A 17,985-nucleotide genomic window follows, 5' to 3' on the forward strand; every position below is an offset into this window, starting at 1 on the left:
AAATGTTCATGTTACAAATACAGCAGAGCTGATCTGGGATCAGTGTGTTCACACCTGCAGCTACAACAAGGTTTCATGTCTCCACACGTCAGCATGTGAACTTTACTCTGACTCAGTCTGAGCAGTCAGACGGCATATTTTTAAAGTTAACACATCAGCACACACAGAGCTGAGCCCCTCCCACCTGTGCTGAGTTTCAGGTGGAGCCCCGCCTCCTTCCAGGAAGCAGCTCACCTGTGTGTCCGTGTTTAGTGTCCAGGTGTGGAGTGGAGCTTGTTGTTGGTGTGAAGAAACTGTAAGTTTGCTTTGTTTCCTCCTTTAACAGTTTGTCTTTAGGAACTTTACTGTTTGTTCAGCTCGTGTTTGATTTCTTCACACAACAAACTGTGTGTGTTTGTATTTCCGGTCTCTCCATTAAAGTCAGTGTGTAATGTTTCCTGGCTAACATCAGCTGTGTGCAGCTTAGTTCAGCACAAATCTGCCGCTCCATAGTTCACGGTAACGGACTCACAGCTGGACCAACGAGGCCGAGTGTGTCCGCCACTCTGAGCTACGTTCGTGTTTGTGTACTTGTAGTTTGTACTTTGAGTTCACTCAGAGCCCACAGAGGACGCAGCGTACGTGATGACGTCACAGCCCTTTACCTCCTTTACTGTCACTGTGATTAATATTTACACACGAGACACCTGCAGAGCTCTGACGCTGAGCTAGCACACAGCATGCTAACACTAAGCTAACGCTAAGCTAGCCAAGAACCCAGAGTGAGGTTAAAGCTGAGTAAACACTGACCCCAGACCAGCACCGGAAAGAATCAAGAGGTTGTTTTTTTTTTTTTTGCTCTTTTCATTCTTGATTTATATATTTTTCTAATACTCTATTTTTAAACATGTTTTTAATAATAATAATAATAATAATAATAATAATAATAATGGATACTTTATTGATCCCCATGGGGAAATTACTTGTTTTTCTCTGCATTTGACCCATTCACTCAGTGAAGCAGTGGGCAGCCCACTAAGCAGGCGCCCGGGGAGCAGTGTGTAGGGACGGTACCTTGCTCAGGGGTACCTCAGGGTAGCCGTTAAGTGGATTCGAACCGCCGACCTTCCGATCATGGGGCGACCACTTTACCTACTGAGCTATCCCTGAGGAAAATGAACTACACCTTTTTAAATCCCTGTCAGAACTATTCCACAGGTTACCTCCTCTAACAGAAACACATCTCTGCTTTATATTTGTCCTTATCTTGTTTTTTTTAAAGAAATCTCTTCCCCTTAAGTCATATTGACTCTCTCTGACTTTGAACAGCTTCTGAGTACTGGGGCAAAGCAAGTTATTTTGTGCTTTATACTAGAGATGGACCGATCCGATATTACGTATCGGTATCGGTCCGATACTGACCTGAATTACTGGATCGGATATCGGAGAAAAATAAAAAATGTAATCCGATCCATTAAATATCACGAAAGCACCTCACAAAACTTGCAACACGCCGTAACTCACCTCAGAACGTATGCATCACGTGATAGAGCAGCTGTGGCATGCAGGACCTGTGGTGGTCTGGATAGCATGTGGAGCTTCGCTAGCAACCTGGCATTTCATCTCCGACAAAGTTATCCCCGAGTAAAGCAAGTGTGTAAGTCCATCTCTGAATGTTTGTAAAGCATTCCCACGTTAAGCTTAACAAGCGACTGCCTCTCGCTCTCCGGCTGCTACTTCAATCGTGAAACTGCTTAAATCAGCTGATCGGCTTTTCTGTCGCGAGTCTGTCTCTCGTTTGTTTTTGGTCCACTTTGCGCCAGAAAGAGGAAACCAGCGGCTGAACAACAGCAGCACGTTTAAGCTTGATAAGCTGTTGTTAGAATTTATTTAATATTACTTTCTACACCAGGATCTTTTTCTACGTAGCTGACGGCTGGTAACTGTGCAGGGGCGGATCTAGCAAAGTTTAGCCAGGGGGGCCGATAGGGCATTAACTGGGAAAAGGGGGCACAAAGACATACTTTTCTTTCTTATTCTCATTTAAAATGTCGAGCTTTTAATAAATAATTATCTGACACCCAAAGTTTTAATTTGATGTAAAATGAATAGAAGTCAATTACTGTACATAGTGACTATTAAGTCTAATATATAAAAAAGTGGTATCGTGCCATCTCTACTTTATACATTATCTGTGCCATTTTATATTCAACTAAATCATAAAATTTCAGGGTATTCAGATTAATAAACAAAATGTTAGTTGGTTCTATATAGTTTGATTGGTTTATAATTCTTATAGCTCTTTTTTGTAACTTGAAAATAGGAAGAGTGTTCGTAAAGTGAGCTGCTGCTGCTGAACTTGAACAGGTAACAAAGTGATGAGCAGTCAGGCTGCAGGTTTCTACCTGTTCATGTTTCTACAGTAGAATCACTTTGAAGTGTCTTTGTGCTGTTTCATCTTTGATTTGTGTTCATAAACACTCAGAGAAACATCACGTGACCTCATCAGGATCTGTGTTGGTGTGTGGGGCTGTACCTCAGCTTTATGTTGTTACATGCTCATTTGTTCATTTTACACAGTAACATCAAAGTAATGTTATGAGGAGTAATGAAGTAACGTACTCCATTACTTTTAATCAAAGTGTTCTGTGTAATATGTGTAATAATGACTGTTTTGAGTAATGACCAACACTGATCACAACAAAGAGGAAATGCCTCCAACATGCACAAACATTTGAGCCACAACATGCAGTTAATGTGCACAAATGTCTTTGATATGCTGCTCAGTGATGGTGGTGACTGTCAGAGCAGAGCTACTGAGAATCAATAAGTAATATCAATGATGGGATCAGAATCACTAAATTCTTCTCATCCCTGTCAGTATCATACATGTGCTGTATAATGTGATAAATGTAGAGGTGCTGGCTGTTCTCTCACTCTGCTGTTTAGCTGTAAAGGACGCCTCCCTGCCTTTGTCTCATTCATGACCTTTAATAGTCTCTTCTAACATGCAGAGATCTGTATGATCTGTTTCATAGAGTCTAACCAGCCTGTACAGGTAACAACAACAGTCACTGCATCACTGACACACAAACGTCATCTCTGTCAATAACAACATTCATACATGGAATAAAAACACATCAGTGGATCATTGCTGGAGCTGATGTTTGTGCTCCTGGTGCAAAGGCTCTCAGTTTCCTCCTTGAAATAACATCAGTGGTGGGTCAGCGACATGCTTTCTTTCCCTCTCAGGTTTAAATATCTGGGACTCTCCACCGTTTGGTTTTAGAGCTGAAGAAGCTTCTCAGATGAAACGTCTTCCAGAAACTTAAAGACGTCTCTTTTCTCTCCAAGCTCCTTAGATCACATGACCTGGATGACTGAACCTACAGACACATTGACCTGGTTTCATGGTCACATGACAGGTCAGAGGTCAGCGACTGTAACTCAGTTCCTCCTGTTAATGTGAACTCACTGAGTGTTTGTGGTTTACCTCTCAGACTGACTGAAGATGATGATGGAGGAAGAGGAGGACAGAGCAGAGTCTGCAGGGTCCAGCTGTCCGTCTGTGAGGAGTGACCGGTCCAAAGTTCAAAATCCAGAGTTCAGTGGTGAACCTGGAGCAACGAGGTCAGAGAGCTGAACTCACTGAGTAACAGAAATAATTCTGCACTGACATTATAATCAGTGTTGACTCTGGTTGATTGTCTGACTGTGTTTGTGAGCTGAGAGGAAATGAAAATGAGTTTGTAACAAAAATCAGTTTTGTCCAGTTTTCCTGTAAAAAGCTGAACTCTAATCTAAGAGGATGTTACTGACAGGAAACAGCTGCATTATCTGCAGTCTGTGTGATCACAGCTGCTTCAATCATGTTTGTGTCTGCAGAGGTCAGAGGTCACAGTCTGCAGGGTCCAGCTGTCCGTCTGTGAGGAGTGACTGGTCCAAAGATTCCCTCCAACTTCAGTGGTGAACCTGGAGCAACGAGGTCAGAGAGCTGTGATGACTCCTTTACATGTTTGTGTTTCCTGGATAAATATGACCTGAAACATCCTCAGATTGTTACAAAGATTCATTAAAAAGAAAACAATGAAAGAGAAAAGATCCAAATGTTCGACTTGGTCATTTGCTGTTTGAGGACAGTGATGCTCATATCTGTGGGGAAAGTGTGACCTGAGTGGGTTCATGTTTGTCTTTAAAGAACAGAGCTGCTCTGATTCTCTTTGTGTCTGATCTGTTAAACAGTCTGAGAGGTCACACAGAGACCCAGCAGCTAAAGCCTGGATCATACTGGCTGCTGTTACTCCATCAGGACAACACTGAACCACAGTGGTGTGGATGTAGTGGATAAATCCCACCATACTGATGCTCAGAGTTAACCACAGGGAACAAAACCAGATGTTACCTTCAGATTGTGACCTTTGGAGTGGACGATGCAGATTTCAATAGAGAATAAATGTTGTTGTTTTTCAGCTGTGAAGAAAGAATCTAATTTTCTGAACTTAAGAATTTATGATGCTGGAAACAACATGGAGACTATAACACAACATTTCCACTGTGTTCATAGAATGAATGTAAAACTGTCAGACATTCATTAAATATGCAAAATGTCTACAGAAGCATCAGAGGGTCAGACGTGAAGCACTCAGTGATTTTGATCAAATGACTCATCAGTTATTGATCTGTACTACACTGATCTACCACGTTAGTAAAGCTGGTGTTCTGGTGGTGGAGGGAGACTCGGATCATGTTCTGGTTTTGGAGCAGTGATCTGCTGATGGTTCAGTTTGATGAGCTTCTTCAAAATCATCCCTGACATCACCACTGAAAGGACGTCCATGAAAACAGACTGAAAATTACTGATATGTTCACAATCTGAGAGTTTAAAACTTGACAGACTTGATTCAGATGAAGTTATTTGAGCAGAAACTCCTGGATCTTTATCCTGTGTTGATCTAATCCTTCATGGTTCCTCCACAGAGTGGACCAGCAGAGCTCAGAGGTTCCCAGTGGTCAGTCTGCCCAGCAGCATCAAACACAGCTGGACTCCATATTTATGGTCTGTACATGTACAACAACTACTTTAATATTAATAATAATGCATTTATTTATAGGTCCCTTTCAGAACACCAAGGACTCTGTGGACTAAATGACCAAAAGAAACAAACTTTGAAATCAGACGGTGCAAATGTGATCACAGGGAAACGTTTTAAACATCGAGGCTTTAAACAGAAACCAAAGTGAAACAGTTTGTAGTCGAGATCAGTGGGAATGAAGCTGAATAACTGTTTCTTCAATAACTTTGAGCAATAAATGACAAATATGATGGAAATTAGCAGCATTAGCACTTACTAATGATGTGAGCTGACACTCGGCTGTATTGAGACGACCACATTAGGTGGTCCTCAACTGTAATGGAAACCAGTGGATCCAGTCCAGTCGTGGCGACCTGTGGTGAGTCGATCTGAGCAGCTACTAATGGAAACAGGGCCATAGATGTGTTTGTGCTTAATAACAGTGAATCACATGAGTTTTACATTACAGTTAAAATCTCATGTTGTTTGTTAAAGTGTGCAGTTCAGGGTGTGTTACTAAAACACTTTCCAAAGACCCAGCCCCCATAAAAAGCAGCCAATCAGCTTCTAAGAGTTACACACCCACACATATCTATCAGGTTAACTCTGGTCTAACACACTTGGATTTAGCTTGAAGAATGTTCCTGTACGAGGACTGAAAATGATTTAATAAGCAGCTAATGTCCAAAGAACAACTTTGACACACCTTCATAAACCTGCAGAGCAAAGAAAAACTAGCTGAAAGTCTGGCTGCTCTTATGAAAAGTACAGAGAAATTATGGGTCGCTCAACACTTGTGCACAATATAAGAGTTTAAATAAATCTAAAGAATAACTCAAAGTCCTACAATCATACTGATAAAGTCATCTACAGCTAACTATCCAAGTGGATTTGTTTAAGACAGCTCCATCTGCTGGTGGCCCTCTGCAGGTGCATGAAAGGGGCGTGTTTATAGTGAAAGTAGTAGAGAAAGTAAACCCCACGGGAAGGAGGAGGACTCTCAGCAGCTTCCAGCTCATATTCAGACATTTGACTTCTCACTGAAAGCAGCAAGTTTGAGTGTCTGTACCTTAGTTAGAAGAGATAACATGTCAGTATTAGAGTTGATTGAGCAATGCTGTCCTTGTAATGTAGTTTATGATTTTTATGGACAAGTCCAGTTTTTCTGTAGAGCCTCTCAAGTTGGTGACAGCAGCAGTGGAAGTTCACGTGTAAACCAGAGCAGCAAATCAGGTCCAAATGTGTTGTTCACAGTGAGTGGGATCATCATTGGCTGCTATGTTAACCTCCTGCAGCAGGATGTCTTTGGTCAGAGAATGGATAGATCACTAAGTCATTGTTGAGTTTAGGGAGACAGTAGACAGTTGGAGGAGGTTCAGCCAGTTGACACACAGTAGATAAAATAACTGAAGGCAGGAGCAGACACCTGTATGACTTTCCACCTCTCACATAGATTATTGTCCCTGGGCAGCGCCACAGGGCTGGTAGATGTAAACAAAGCTGGAGGAGAGGATTTATTCATCTGAGAAAAGTCACAGAGTTGTGTCTTGATGCTCAATCATCCAGGTACGTAAATCCCAAAAAGCTTGATTCTGTTCATCTGGATGTTTTCAGTGGGAGAAACGTTTCATCATCATCAGGTGACTTCTTCAGTCTCAGCTGACTGCAGGTTTCAATCTCATAAACAGGACATTTGTATGACTGAAACCAGCCCACTGAAGGAACAATGGGCTGGGAGGTCAGTTCATTGATCATTGGTACGCATATTGTCAGGACCATTGATCAATGGTTGTTGATCAATGGTCATGAGTCCAGTTCACAGAGAGCTGGGGAATGGCTGCAATCACAGCATGTAAGATGGTGACAAATGTACCCTTAGGCCCCTCCTCCATTCAGAGATGGTCTTTCCTTTTCACATAAATGGCCTCCTTGACTCCGCCCTCAAACCAGCGTTCACATTTACTCAGGACCTTCTTGATGTGAAGTTCTTCTGCTTCGCTGGCTGCTGTGTCTGTGGGGATGGTGTTTGTTCTGTGTTGTAGCGTCCTGATGACGCCCAGTTTGTGCCCCAGTGGATGATGAGAGTCAAACCTTAAATACTGATCTGTATGTGTAAACAGAGTGAACCTTTAAGACCAGTTGTCTGTACGATCAACTCAGTCACCTGAAACATCTCCAAGTTTCTGGCTTTGATCATCAACCTGTTGGTAGTTCAGCTCTGAACACCAGTGAAATGTTTCTCCCACTGAAATCGCTGCATTCATATGAACAGCATCAACGTTTTGGGATCGTGGAGTTGTGGACAAAGTCTCAGTTAATCAGATAAAGTCAAACCTATAATTGGTAAAGAGTTCGTGGATGATATGCCCCTTGATCGTAAAGAAGTGGATGTTGTGTGGACTAAAGTTCAGAGTGGTGGGTCATTCATAAAGTATTCTGTTCCAGCTGCTGGAGGACAACATCATCACTTTTGTGAAGAACGAGCTGAAGAAGATCCAGAAGGCTCTGAATCCAAATAAGCCCCAGTGCTTGGAGTTTCAGAGGGAGGATGATGAGCAGAGGAGAAACAGCAGAGAGGCATTTGTGAAGATCACAGTGGACTTCCTGAGGAGAATGAAGCAGGAGGAGCTGGCTGACCGTCTGCAGAGACGTAAGAGGATTTATCTAAAGATTTAAGCTGCTGGATAAATGAGAGACTTGTGACACCAGTGTGTTCAGTCATTTCTCAGTGGGTCAGAAATTGTCATCAGCATTTTGTAAAATGTGATTGTTAAAGTTGTATTTTTATTATTATTATTCAGAACTTCCAGCTGCTGTTTGTCATCGTAAACTTAAGTCTAAGCTGAAGAAGAAGTTCCAGTGTGTGTTTGAGGGCATCGCTAAAGCAGGAAACCCAACCCTCCTGAATCAGATCTACACAGAGCTCTACATCACAGAGGGAGGGACTGCAGAGGTCAATGATGAACATGAGGTCAGACAGATTGAAACAGCATCCAGGAAACCAGACAGACCAGAAACAACCATCAGACAAGAAGACATCTTTAAAGCCTCACCTGGAAGAGATGAACCAATCAGAACAGTGCTGACAAAGGGAGTGGCTGGCATTGGGAAAACAGTCTTAACACAGAAATACAGCCTGGACTGGGCTGAAGACAAAGCCAACCAGGACATCCAGTTCATATTTCCATTCACTTTCAGAGAGCTGAATGTGCTGAAAGAGGAAAAGTTCAGCTTGGTGGGACTTGTTCATCACTTCTTTACTGAAACCAAAGAAGCAGGAATCTGCAGCTTTGAAGACTTCCAGGTTGTGTTCATCTTTGATGGTCTGGATGAGTGTCGACTTCCTCTGGACTTCCACAAAACTACAATCCTAACTGACCCTAGAAAGTCCACCTCAGTGGATGTGCTGCTGATAAACCTCATCAGGGGGAAACTGCTTCCCTCTGCTCGCCTCTGGATAACCACACGACCTGCAGCAGCCAATCAGATCCCTCCTGACTGTGTTGGCATGGTGACAGAGGTCAGAGGGTTCACTGACCCACAGAAGGAGGAGTACTTCAGGAAGAGATTCAGAGATGAGGAGCAGGCCAGCAGGATCATCTCCCACATCAAGACATCACGAAGCCTCCACATCATGTGCCACATCCCAGTCTTCTGCTGGATCACTGCTACAGTTCTGGAGGATGTGCTGGAAACCAGAGAGGGAGGACAGCTGCCCAAGACCCTGACTGAGATGTACATCCACTTCCTGGTGGTTCAGGCCAAAGTGAAGAAGGTCAAGTATGATGGAGGAGCTGAGACAGATCCACACTGGAGTCCAGAGAGCAGGAAGATGATGGAGTCTCTGGGAAAACTGGCTTTTGATCAGCTGCAGAAAGGAAACCTGATCTTCTATGAATCAGACCTGACAGAGTGTGGCATCGATATCAGAGCAGCCTCAGTGTACTCAGGAGTGTTCACACAGATCTTTAAAGAGGAGAGAGGACTGTACCAGGACAAGGTGTTCTGCTTCATCCATCTGAGTGTTCAGGAGTTTCTGGCTGCTCTTCATGTCCATCTGACCTTCATCAACTCTGGACTCAATCTGCTGGAACAACAACAAACAACATCCAAGAAGTCTGAAACAGGAGAATCTGCAAAGAAACACTTCTACCAGAGTGCTGTGAACAAGGCCTTACAGAGTCCAAATGGACACCTGGACTTGTTCCTCCGCTTCCTCCTGGGTCTTTCCCTGCAGACCAATCAGACTCTCCTACGAGCCCTGATGACACAAACAGGAAGTAACTCACTGACCAATCAGGAAACAGTCCAGTACATCAAGAAGAAGCTCAGTAAGAATCTGTCTGCAGAGAAAAGCATCAATCTGATCCACTGTCTGAATGAACTGAATGATCGTTCTCTAGTGGAGGAGATCCAACAATACAGGAATTCAGGAAGTCTCTCCACAGGTAAACTGTCTCCTGCTCAGTGCTCAGCTCTGACCTTCATGTTACTGTCATCAGAAGAAGATCTGGATGAGTTTGACTTTAAGAAATACTCTGCTTCAGAGGAGGCTCTTCTGAGAATGCTGCCAGTGGTCAAAGCCTCCAACAAAGCTCTGTAAGTAAACATGTTGTCATCGCTTCATTGTTAAAATCATGGGAAATAAATCAGAAATGCTGAGTTCAAAGAGCACTGTAACATTTTTTTAAAATAGTAAATTAAATGATCATCAGTCACTCAGTAAATATATGGTAGTTTTAATGTTTCACTCCAGCATTTCTAAAACACACTTTGTTCTGTAACTCTTATCAAAGGACAATCCAGACCCAGCCTATAAGAACATGAGCTCTGATGCTTCAGCCCCTCTGACAGGTTTATTATCCTCAGCTTGTTCATTTGTCTCCAACTCCAGGAGTTTGGTTGTTTTATTCTAAAGCACAAACTTCACCTGCCAGACTTCACCTACATCTTTTTCTGATGTTCATAATTTAAGTTCAAGTTTGTATCTCACTTTCAGTGCACACCCTCCCTTTTTAAATATAAATCTCTGCTGTGCTGTCATGTTTTCATCCTGTATGGAGGGAGAAACTCGGTCTTCATTACTGAAATTGCCTCTAAGGTCGTGTTTCTTGTCAGTAACCATATGTAACTGTAAGGCTTCCATAACCAGTGTTATCACAGAATTACAGTGGGTTCACTCTGGGTCCTCTACAGTTTCTTCCCACTGTCCACAGACATGCAGTTAGGTTACCTGGTGATCTAAACTTCATGCAGGTGTGAGTGAGAGTGGTTGTCTGTCCCTCTGTGGGCTTAGTGGAAGAGACTGGATGGATCTCTGCTTTGTCTTTGATATATGCTGACAGCAAACATTCTCCATGAAGTCTGCATTTCAGCTCATTTCCTTTATACACACCTTTAACAGGAAGAGTTTTATACAGCTAGTGTTTAAAATCAAGTGTTATTCACAATACACAGGTAATGAGCATGATTATTGAATTACTAAAATTTTCTAAAATAATTGTTTTAGTTAATATTGTATGACAGTGTACACAGAATTATTAGCTCAGTAGGCAGAGTGGTCGCCCCATGATCATAAGGTCAGGGGTCGAATCCACCGAATAGTTACCTTGTGGTACCCCTGAGCAAGGTACCATCAAGGTACCAATCATGTGCACTGGACTGGTAGCACTCATAGTCTCATAGGTTTAAATAAATTTTTAAAAAAAGGGTTCAACATATAAACAAATTTAATTTGATCACATATATTGTTTGTTTTTTTTGTTTTTGTTTTTTTCCTTTCTCTCACAGACTGAGCAGCTGTAACGTCTCAGAGAAAGGCTGTGAAAATTTGTTGTCAGTGGTCAGCTCCCAGTCCTGTAGTCTGAGAGAGCTGGACCTGAGTACCAACAGCCTGAAGGCTTCAGCAGTAAAGCTTCTGTCTGCTGCAGTGGAGAGTCCACATGCCAAACTGAATGTTCTGAGGTCAGATCAATTTGTATTATGTTTAGTTCTGTTTGTTTATGTGTTTGATGTTTGTTTTTGTTTATGTCTTTATCCAGTTATCCTTGTTTCATAGCATTTTTATTCATTTCAAAGTTAAACGGAAGTTTTACTAACCTGCTCAGCACAAGACAATAAGCTATTGCACCCTGATTACACTTTAACAACAATCTTTATTCATGTTTTTATCTTCAGACTTAACATCTGTGAACTCTCAGAGGAAAACTGTGAAGCTCTGTCCTCAGTTCTCAGCTCGCAGTCCTCTAGTCTGACAGAGCTGGACCTGAGTATCAGAAAGCTGCAGGATTCAGGAGTGAAGCTTCTGTCTGCTGGACTACAACGTTTAAACTGTAAACTGAATACTCTGAGGTCAGATCAGAAAACATTTAGTTTTTAGAATTATTAATTAAAGTTCATACATATGATGTTGTATCTTAGTATGTTTATGTTTTCTTTAAAAATAGAAAGTCAACATTTAATGTTGTGAAATGTATTAACAAACTCTACATGAGTACTTGTTTTATAGATTGTCTTTTATTTTTCAGACTGAGTGGCTGTAACCTGTCAGAGAGAAGCTGTGAAGCTCTGTCCTCAGTCCTCAGCTCCCAGTCCTCCAGTCTGAGAGAGCTGGACCTGAGTAACTCTGACCTGCAGGATTCAGGAGTGAAGCTTCTGTCCGCTGGACTAAAGAGTTCACAGTGTGCAGTGGAAACTCTCAGGTCAGGATTCAAACTTTTCTACAGATGATCATTTGAAATGTGATTTATATTATTGTATAAACAGGTAACTTTTACAGCTGTCAAGTGAACTTTTATTCCCATTTGAGTGGATAATTGGACTCTGAATTACTAAAAGTTGTTATAGTCATGTCTCTGTTTATTTAAAAAAATACTTCATGTACTGCCTAATTTAAAGATTTAGGCTCCTTTGGGCCCATAATATATATATTTGATTTCTTTGTGAATGAAATTAGGAGGATATTGGCGACTGCTGATTGGCTCGCTGTTTGTTTTTTATTCACAGTACTTAATTTTAAAGGCTGATTTCTCAAAATGAGATGTTTATCTTTTCTTCTACAACACGTGGAGCCACCAAATCTTCTTGCTTGATTTATTCATTACAGTTTGATTTAAAGAATATTAGACTCGTAACATAATAAATATATTTATTTCACTTCTTCTTGAGAGAAAGAAAGGGATGACTGGGTGAGCTCCAGTGGTTCATCCCAGCAGAGAGAGCGGCACACTGGGCTGCAAATGATCACAGTAGTAATGGCCATAGTTTGATAAAACAGGCAGTCTTACCCTGTAGATAATACAGGGTTCTGGTGCCGATGTGGGGGAGGGGAGTCGCCCGGTACTAACTACATACTACTAACTACCTCATCCAGATGTCTTCCCTACTAAACCTGATAAGAAGTAACTGCAGTAGCCTTATAGGTCAAATCAGTTTCACCTGTTAAAGTTAGCTCCACTATTAATTAGGGGTGGGGGAAAAAATCGATACTGTGTAGTATCGTGATATTTTGTTTGCTAATAATGTATCGATACAGGGACAGCAGAAATCGATATTTTGTTACAAACAATTTTTTCTCTGAAGTCAACATGCTCTGGAGTCAGAGCATGTTGACTTCAGAGCATGTTGATCCTTTTTCTGAGCAACAATCCTGACATTCCTTCACTGTCCAAATGTGTTTAACTTTTTTTTTGGCAGCAATAAACATGACAGTTTACTTATTTTAATTTAAGACATGTTTAATTTTAATTAAGTTTGAAACTTTTTTATTTAATGTAAAATTATATATTTTTTTAAATTTACTTTCAAATTCTTCAGTTGCTGAAGGGGCTGCATAGTTTTCATAAATTGCATAGTTCAGAATAGCTATAATTGTACCAGATGGTTGCATTCAGTTAAGTTGGACTAGACTGTAATACAAACCGTTCAGTTTGTCAACAATAAAACTGACTGAAATGAGAGAAAGACTGAGTGTGAGACTTTGATATTAGATAAAATGAATATTGATAAAGTTTACCTTTATGTGCAGAATTTAAATATCGCAAAATATTTTAAAAAATCGCAATAATATCGTATCGTGCGTTAAGTATTGTGATAATATCGTATCGCGAGTTGTATGGTGATTCCCACCTCTACTATTAATGGTGTCACTTGTTATTTCTGGGATGAGTTTAGTAGCCTGAACAGCTGCTTAAAGGAAAGTAATTAAATAATAAAAATAACCTAAGTCCGGGGGAACCTGCAAGAGCTGTTTGCACAAAGAATAATGCTCAGACTTTGAGGTTTTATCGTTTTACACAAGGTTTAAAAATGAATGTCCACAATTGAATTGCAGAAATTGTTATTGAGCTAATACTGATGTAGTTGTTATCTTTGGTAAGGAGAGGTTGGAGGAAGGATGAGCACAGTCAGGCCTAAAGATGCTCTTAATAATAATAATGGATTGCATTTATATAGCGCTTTTCGAGACCCTCAAAGACCCTTTACAATCCCACTACAGGGAGTGCAGAATTATTAGGCAAGTTGTATTTTTGAGGAATAATTTTATTATTGAACAACAACCATGTTCTCAATGAACCCAAAAAACTCATTAATATCAAAGCTGAATGTTTTTGGAAGTAGTTTTTAGTTTGTTTTTAGTTTTAGCTATTTTAGGGGGATATCTGTGTGTGCAGGTGACTATTACTGTGCAGAATTATTAGGCAACTTAACAAAAAACAAATATATACCCATTTCATTTATTTATTTTTACCAGTGACACCAATATAACATCTCCACATTCACAAATATACATTTCTGACATTCAAAAACAAAACAAAAACAAATCAGCGACCAATATAGCCACCTTTCTTTGCAAGGACACTCAAAAGCCTGCCATCCATGGATTCTGTCAGTGTTTTGATCTGTTCACCATCAACATTGCGTGCAGCAGCAACCACAGCCTCCCAGACACTGTTCAGAGAGGTGTACTGTTTTCCCTCCTTGTAAATCTCACATTTGATGATGGACCACAGGTTCTCAATGGGGTTCAGATCAGGTGAACAAGGAGGCCATGTCATTAGTTTTTCTTCTTTTATACCCTTTCTTGCCAGCCACGCTGTGGAGTACTTGGACGCGTGTGATGGAGCATTGTCCTGCATGAAAATCATGTTTTTCTTGAAGGATGCAGACTTCTTCCTGTACCACTGCTTGAAGAAGGTGTCTTCCAGAAACTGGCAGTAGGACTGGGAGTTGAGCTTGACTCCATCCTCAACCCGAAAAGGCCCCACAAGCTCATCTTTGATGATACCAGCCCAAACCAGTACTCCACCTCCACCTTGCTGGCGTCTGAGTGGGACTGGAGCTCTCTGCCCTTTACCAATCCAGCCACGGGCCCATCCATCTGGCCCATCAAGACTCACTCTCATTTCATCAGTCCATAAAACCTTAGAAAAACCAGTCTTGAGATATTTCTTGGCCCAGTCTTGACGTTTCAGCTTGTGTGTCTTGTTCAGTGGTGGTCGTCTTTCAGCCTTTCTTACCTTGGCCATGTCTCTGAGTATTGCACACCTTGTGCTCTTGGGCACTCCAGTGATGTTGCAGCTCCAAAATATGGCCAAACTGGTGGCAAGTGGCATCTTGGCAGCTGCACGCTTGACTTTTCTCAGTTCATGGGCAGTTATTTTGTGCCTTGGTTTTTCCACACGCTTCTTGCGACCCTGTTGACTATTTTGAATGAAACGCTTGATTGTTCGATGATCACGCTTCAGAAGCTTTGCAATTTTGAGACTGCTGCATCCCTCTGCAAGATATCTCACTGTTTTTGACTTTTCTGAGCCTGTCAAGTCCTTCTTTTGACCCATTTTGCCAAAGGAAAGGACGTTACCTAATAATTATGCACACCTGATATAGGGTGTTGATGTCATTAGACCACACCCCTTCTCATTACAGAGATGCACATCACCTAATATGCTTAATTGGTAGTAGGCTTTCGAGCCTATACAGCTTGGAGTAAGACAACATGCATGAAGAGGATGATGTGGACAAAATACTCATTTGCCTAATAATTCTGCACTCCCTGTATTCATTCACTCTCACATTCACACACTGGTGGAGGTAAGCTACAGTTGTAGTGGTAGGTTAGGTTTTGCCCAAGGACAAAATGACCAAGACAGAGAGAGCTGGCTCATCAGACAGACAAGCTCATCTTGTAACCTACTGGTTCGCTGGTCAGCACACCAGCTGACTAGCGAACCGGCTAACTAGCACACCAGCTAACTAGCACACCGGCTAAATAGCAAATCAGCTAACTAGCAGACCAGCTAACGGCAGCCACAAGCTGAAGGACGATTAAATGTAGTGGAGATATCAGAGATGACACTGGTGTGTCCGATTCACTCTTTAGCACTCTGGTCACTCCGGTGTGTCAGCCAGAACACCACTGAAGGCCAAATGATCCCAGCATGTGGAATAAAGAGCTTAAGGTTTGGTTTGAGACACTTTATTCTTTCACTGATTGATTCTTGCGGCTGTGATCATGTGTGTGGTTTCTTACAAAAAGGAAGTACACAATACAAATACATGACAAATAAGATGAATAGATAAGTTACATATCCAGTTATATGTACGTACATCAGTATAGCTAATATAGCCATATATAAGGACAAAGATCACAGTACTATAATGCAGTAATGTTAAACACAAAGGTGTATATCTACATAAATCTGTCCTATCAGTGATCAGGGTACTGTAGTATACTTCCACTACATAAACTATAGAAACTAAACGACATTAGTGTGACTTTAAGTTACCATCAGTACAGACGAACTGATGGTAGTTGTACAAAATAAAGGCATTGCAATTATTGTGAAGGGCTTCCGGTTAAACTAAGATCAGCTGATTACCTCATAACAAATTGTTTGCTATAGAACGCAGCTCCCACTCTTCATTAATATCATGTACTGTAACTCCCAAGTAACCATGGTTACCCAGCCACGCCCAGTAGTCTCCAGAGAGACCAACAGCTGGTGCACGTTGTAACGCCGTGGCTTTCATAGTCTCTCCTTTTTCTACAGCTCATGTGTTCTTCTTGTGATGGTGCGTCTTGAGGGAGGCTCATACATGCCGTCATTTGTTGATCCTAAGAACGTTCCTCAGACCGACTTCTTCAACAACACTAATCGGCCTGCAGTTTGTAGCTACTCACTTCACTGTGGTGTTTGTTAGCTTGTCTTTCTTTGGTTTTATCCTGACTCCTCCCACAAGCTGATCCTACGTAGTCTGCCCAAGCCTCCCACCTCTGTTTGTTTGGGTGGTTTGTTTGCTGCCATCAACAGCGTGTAATGCATTTAAGTGATACTTCAGACATGAAGTACTGCGACAATAAAAAACTCAACTTTGCTTAAAAATAACTTTAGTTGTATCAACACTGCCCTCTGGAATAATTAGACTTTGGTGACAAACTGATGTGATCTCCATGTTTCCTTTGTTGGACTGTGGGCGAGTGTCAGAACTGAATGTACTGAGTAACATGTGGAGTTTAAATATGTGTCAGTTCCAGTTTTAGAGCTCTAAAGTGCAGCTATCATGTTAGGAATATGTTAGGAATAGACAGGAACACTGAGCACACTGAGGTCAAATCTTTATTTATCCAGTTCATCTGTAGGCTGAGCTCAGTCCATCCATTTAGTGAAATGATGTTTAAAGGTCTCCTTGTTCTGTGAGCGTGCACAGATCCTGAAGCAGAAAGCCTGGGTTAACAGAGAAATGATCATCACTGTGATGATGCTCACCATCTCTGACTGGGATTTGAGGTTTTGTCAAAGCAGCAAAGAAAGCCTGGCTATGTTGGACTGGGTGTGGAAGCAGCTCCCAGTTTGAGTTCAGGAGACAGACACCCTCTCTACTTTGAAGATCAGCTTCAAACTTTCCTTTTTGATAAAACTTATAGTTAGAGCTGGATCAGGTGACCCTGAACCATCACTTAGTTATGCTGCTATAGAGATGGATAACAGATGGATTGTTGTTTTGTGTGTCTGCAGTCTGTCAGGCTGTCTGATCACAGAGGAAGGCTGTACTTCTCTGGCCTCAGCTCTGACCTCCAACCCCTCCCATCTGAGAGAGCTGGACCTGAGCTACAATCATCCAGGTCTCTCAGGAATGAAGCTTCTGTCGGCTGGACTGAAGGATCCAGGCTGGAGACTGGACACTCTCAGGTATGGAGAGAATGTCTGATATAGGAGGAAGAGCTGGAATCATTTCCTGTGTCTTTCACTCACTTCCTGTTTGTTTCCTGCAGATGAGACATGAACAATCACACATGCAGGAATATTTTCAGGGACAGACACACTAGTCTAGCTGGATAGTACATGGATATTTATGTAGGGGGTCTTCAAGGAGTCTGTTTGCAGGAACATTAATGATAACTGATAAGTCATGTTGAGAGTTTCATTAAAAGTAGACTTACAGTTAGGTAATATTTGGACAGAGACAACATTTTGTAACTTTAGATACAAGTATCAGCCATGTGTGTGTTTCCCATGCTGTATGTCCACAGTCACAGTGACAGTCAGTGACACTGACAGAAGGATGAAACAAGGCTGTGAATCATTTCAGTCTGTGTGTGTGACAAAGAGGCAGACAGGAGCAGCTAACATTTGGAAATGGAAGCTTACTGGAAACACTACATTCACGGCTGAATTCACAATAGATTTGTTCTCAAGTGCACATTTAGCAGCTAATGCTAATACTGTTTTCCACACACCAAAAAATCATTTATCATCTCTATAGCAGCATAACTAAGTGATGGTTCAGGGTCACCTGATCCAGCTCTAACTATAAGTTTTATCAAAAAGGAAAGTTTGAAGCTGATCGTCAAAGTAGAGAGGGTGTCTGTCTCCTGAACTCAAACTGGGAGCTGCTTCCACACCCAGTCCAACATAGCCAGGCTTTCTTTGCT

General features: G+C 41.6%; 1 protein-coding gene and 1 long non-coding RNA gene across 2 annotated transcripts; both read left to right on the top strand.

Annotated features, from left to right (window-relative positions):
• The first annotated feature begins 268 nt into the window (after positions 1-268).
• Positions 269-3,901, top strand: LOC113011592 (uncharacterized). Its single transcript, XR_003270583.1, has 3 exons — positions 269-295; positions 3,334-3,609; positions 3,865-3,901. It is a non-coding gene; the product is annotated as an uncharacterized LOC113011592 (long non-coding RNA).
• Positions 3,902-4,576: 675 nt separating this feature from the next.
• Positions 4,577-17,778, top strand: LOC113012648 (NLR family CARD domain-containing protein 3-like). The gene is made up of 8 exons (XM_026152950.1): positions 4,577-4,605; positions 4,957-5,035; positions 7,497-7,701; positions 7,853-9,650; positions 10,842-11,015; positions 11,229-11,402; positions 11,579-11,752; positions 17,069-17,778. The coding sequence occupies exons 1-8, from the start codon at positions 4,577-4,579 to the stop codon at positions 17,259-17,261; spliced, it is 2,826 nt and encodes a 941-aa protein (XP_026008735.1). The 3' UTR covers positions 17,262-17,778.
• Positions 17,779-17,985: the final 207 nt, after the last annotated feature.

This window comes from Astatotilapia calliptera, chromosome 19 (genome assembly GCF_900246225.1).
Source record: "Astatotilapia calliptera chromosome 19, fAstCal1.2, whole genome shotgun sequence".
Lineage (NCBI taxonomy): Eukaryota > Metazoa > Chordata > Actinopteri > Cichliformes > Cichlidae > Astatotilapia > Astatotilapia calliptera.

What these genes read in the sequence shown, in the direction of transcription:
- LOC113012648 (XM_026152950.1), top strand. Translation starts at nt 4,577, where the DNA reads ATGCAAAATGTCTACAGAAGCATCAGAGG. An exon ending in GGCTGACCGTCTGCAGAGAC is followed by an intron (nt 7,702 to 7,852) that starts GTAAGAGGATTT and finishes ATTATTATTCAG; the next exon opens with AACTTCCAGCTGCTGTTTGT. An exon ending in GCCAAACTGAATGTTCTGAG is followed by an intron (nt 11,016 to 11,228) that starts GTCAGATCAATT and finishes TTTTATCTTCAG; the next exon opens with ACTTAACATCTGTGAACTCT.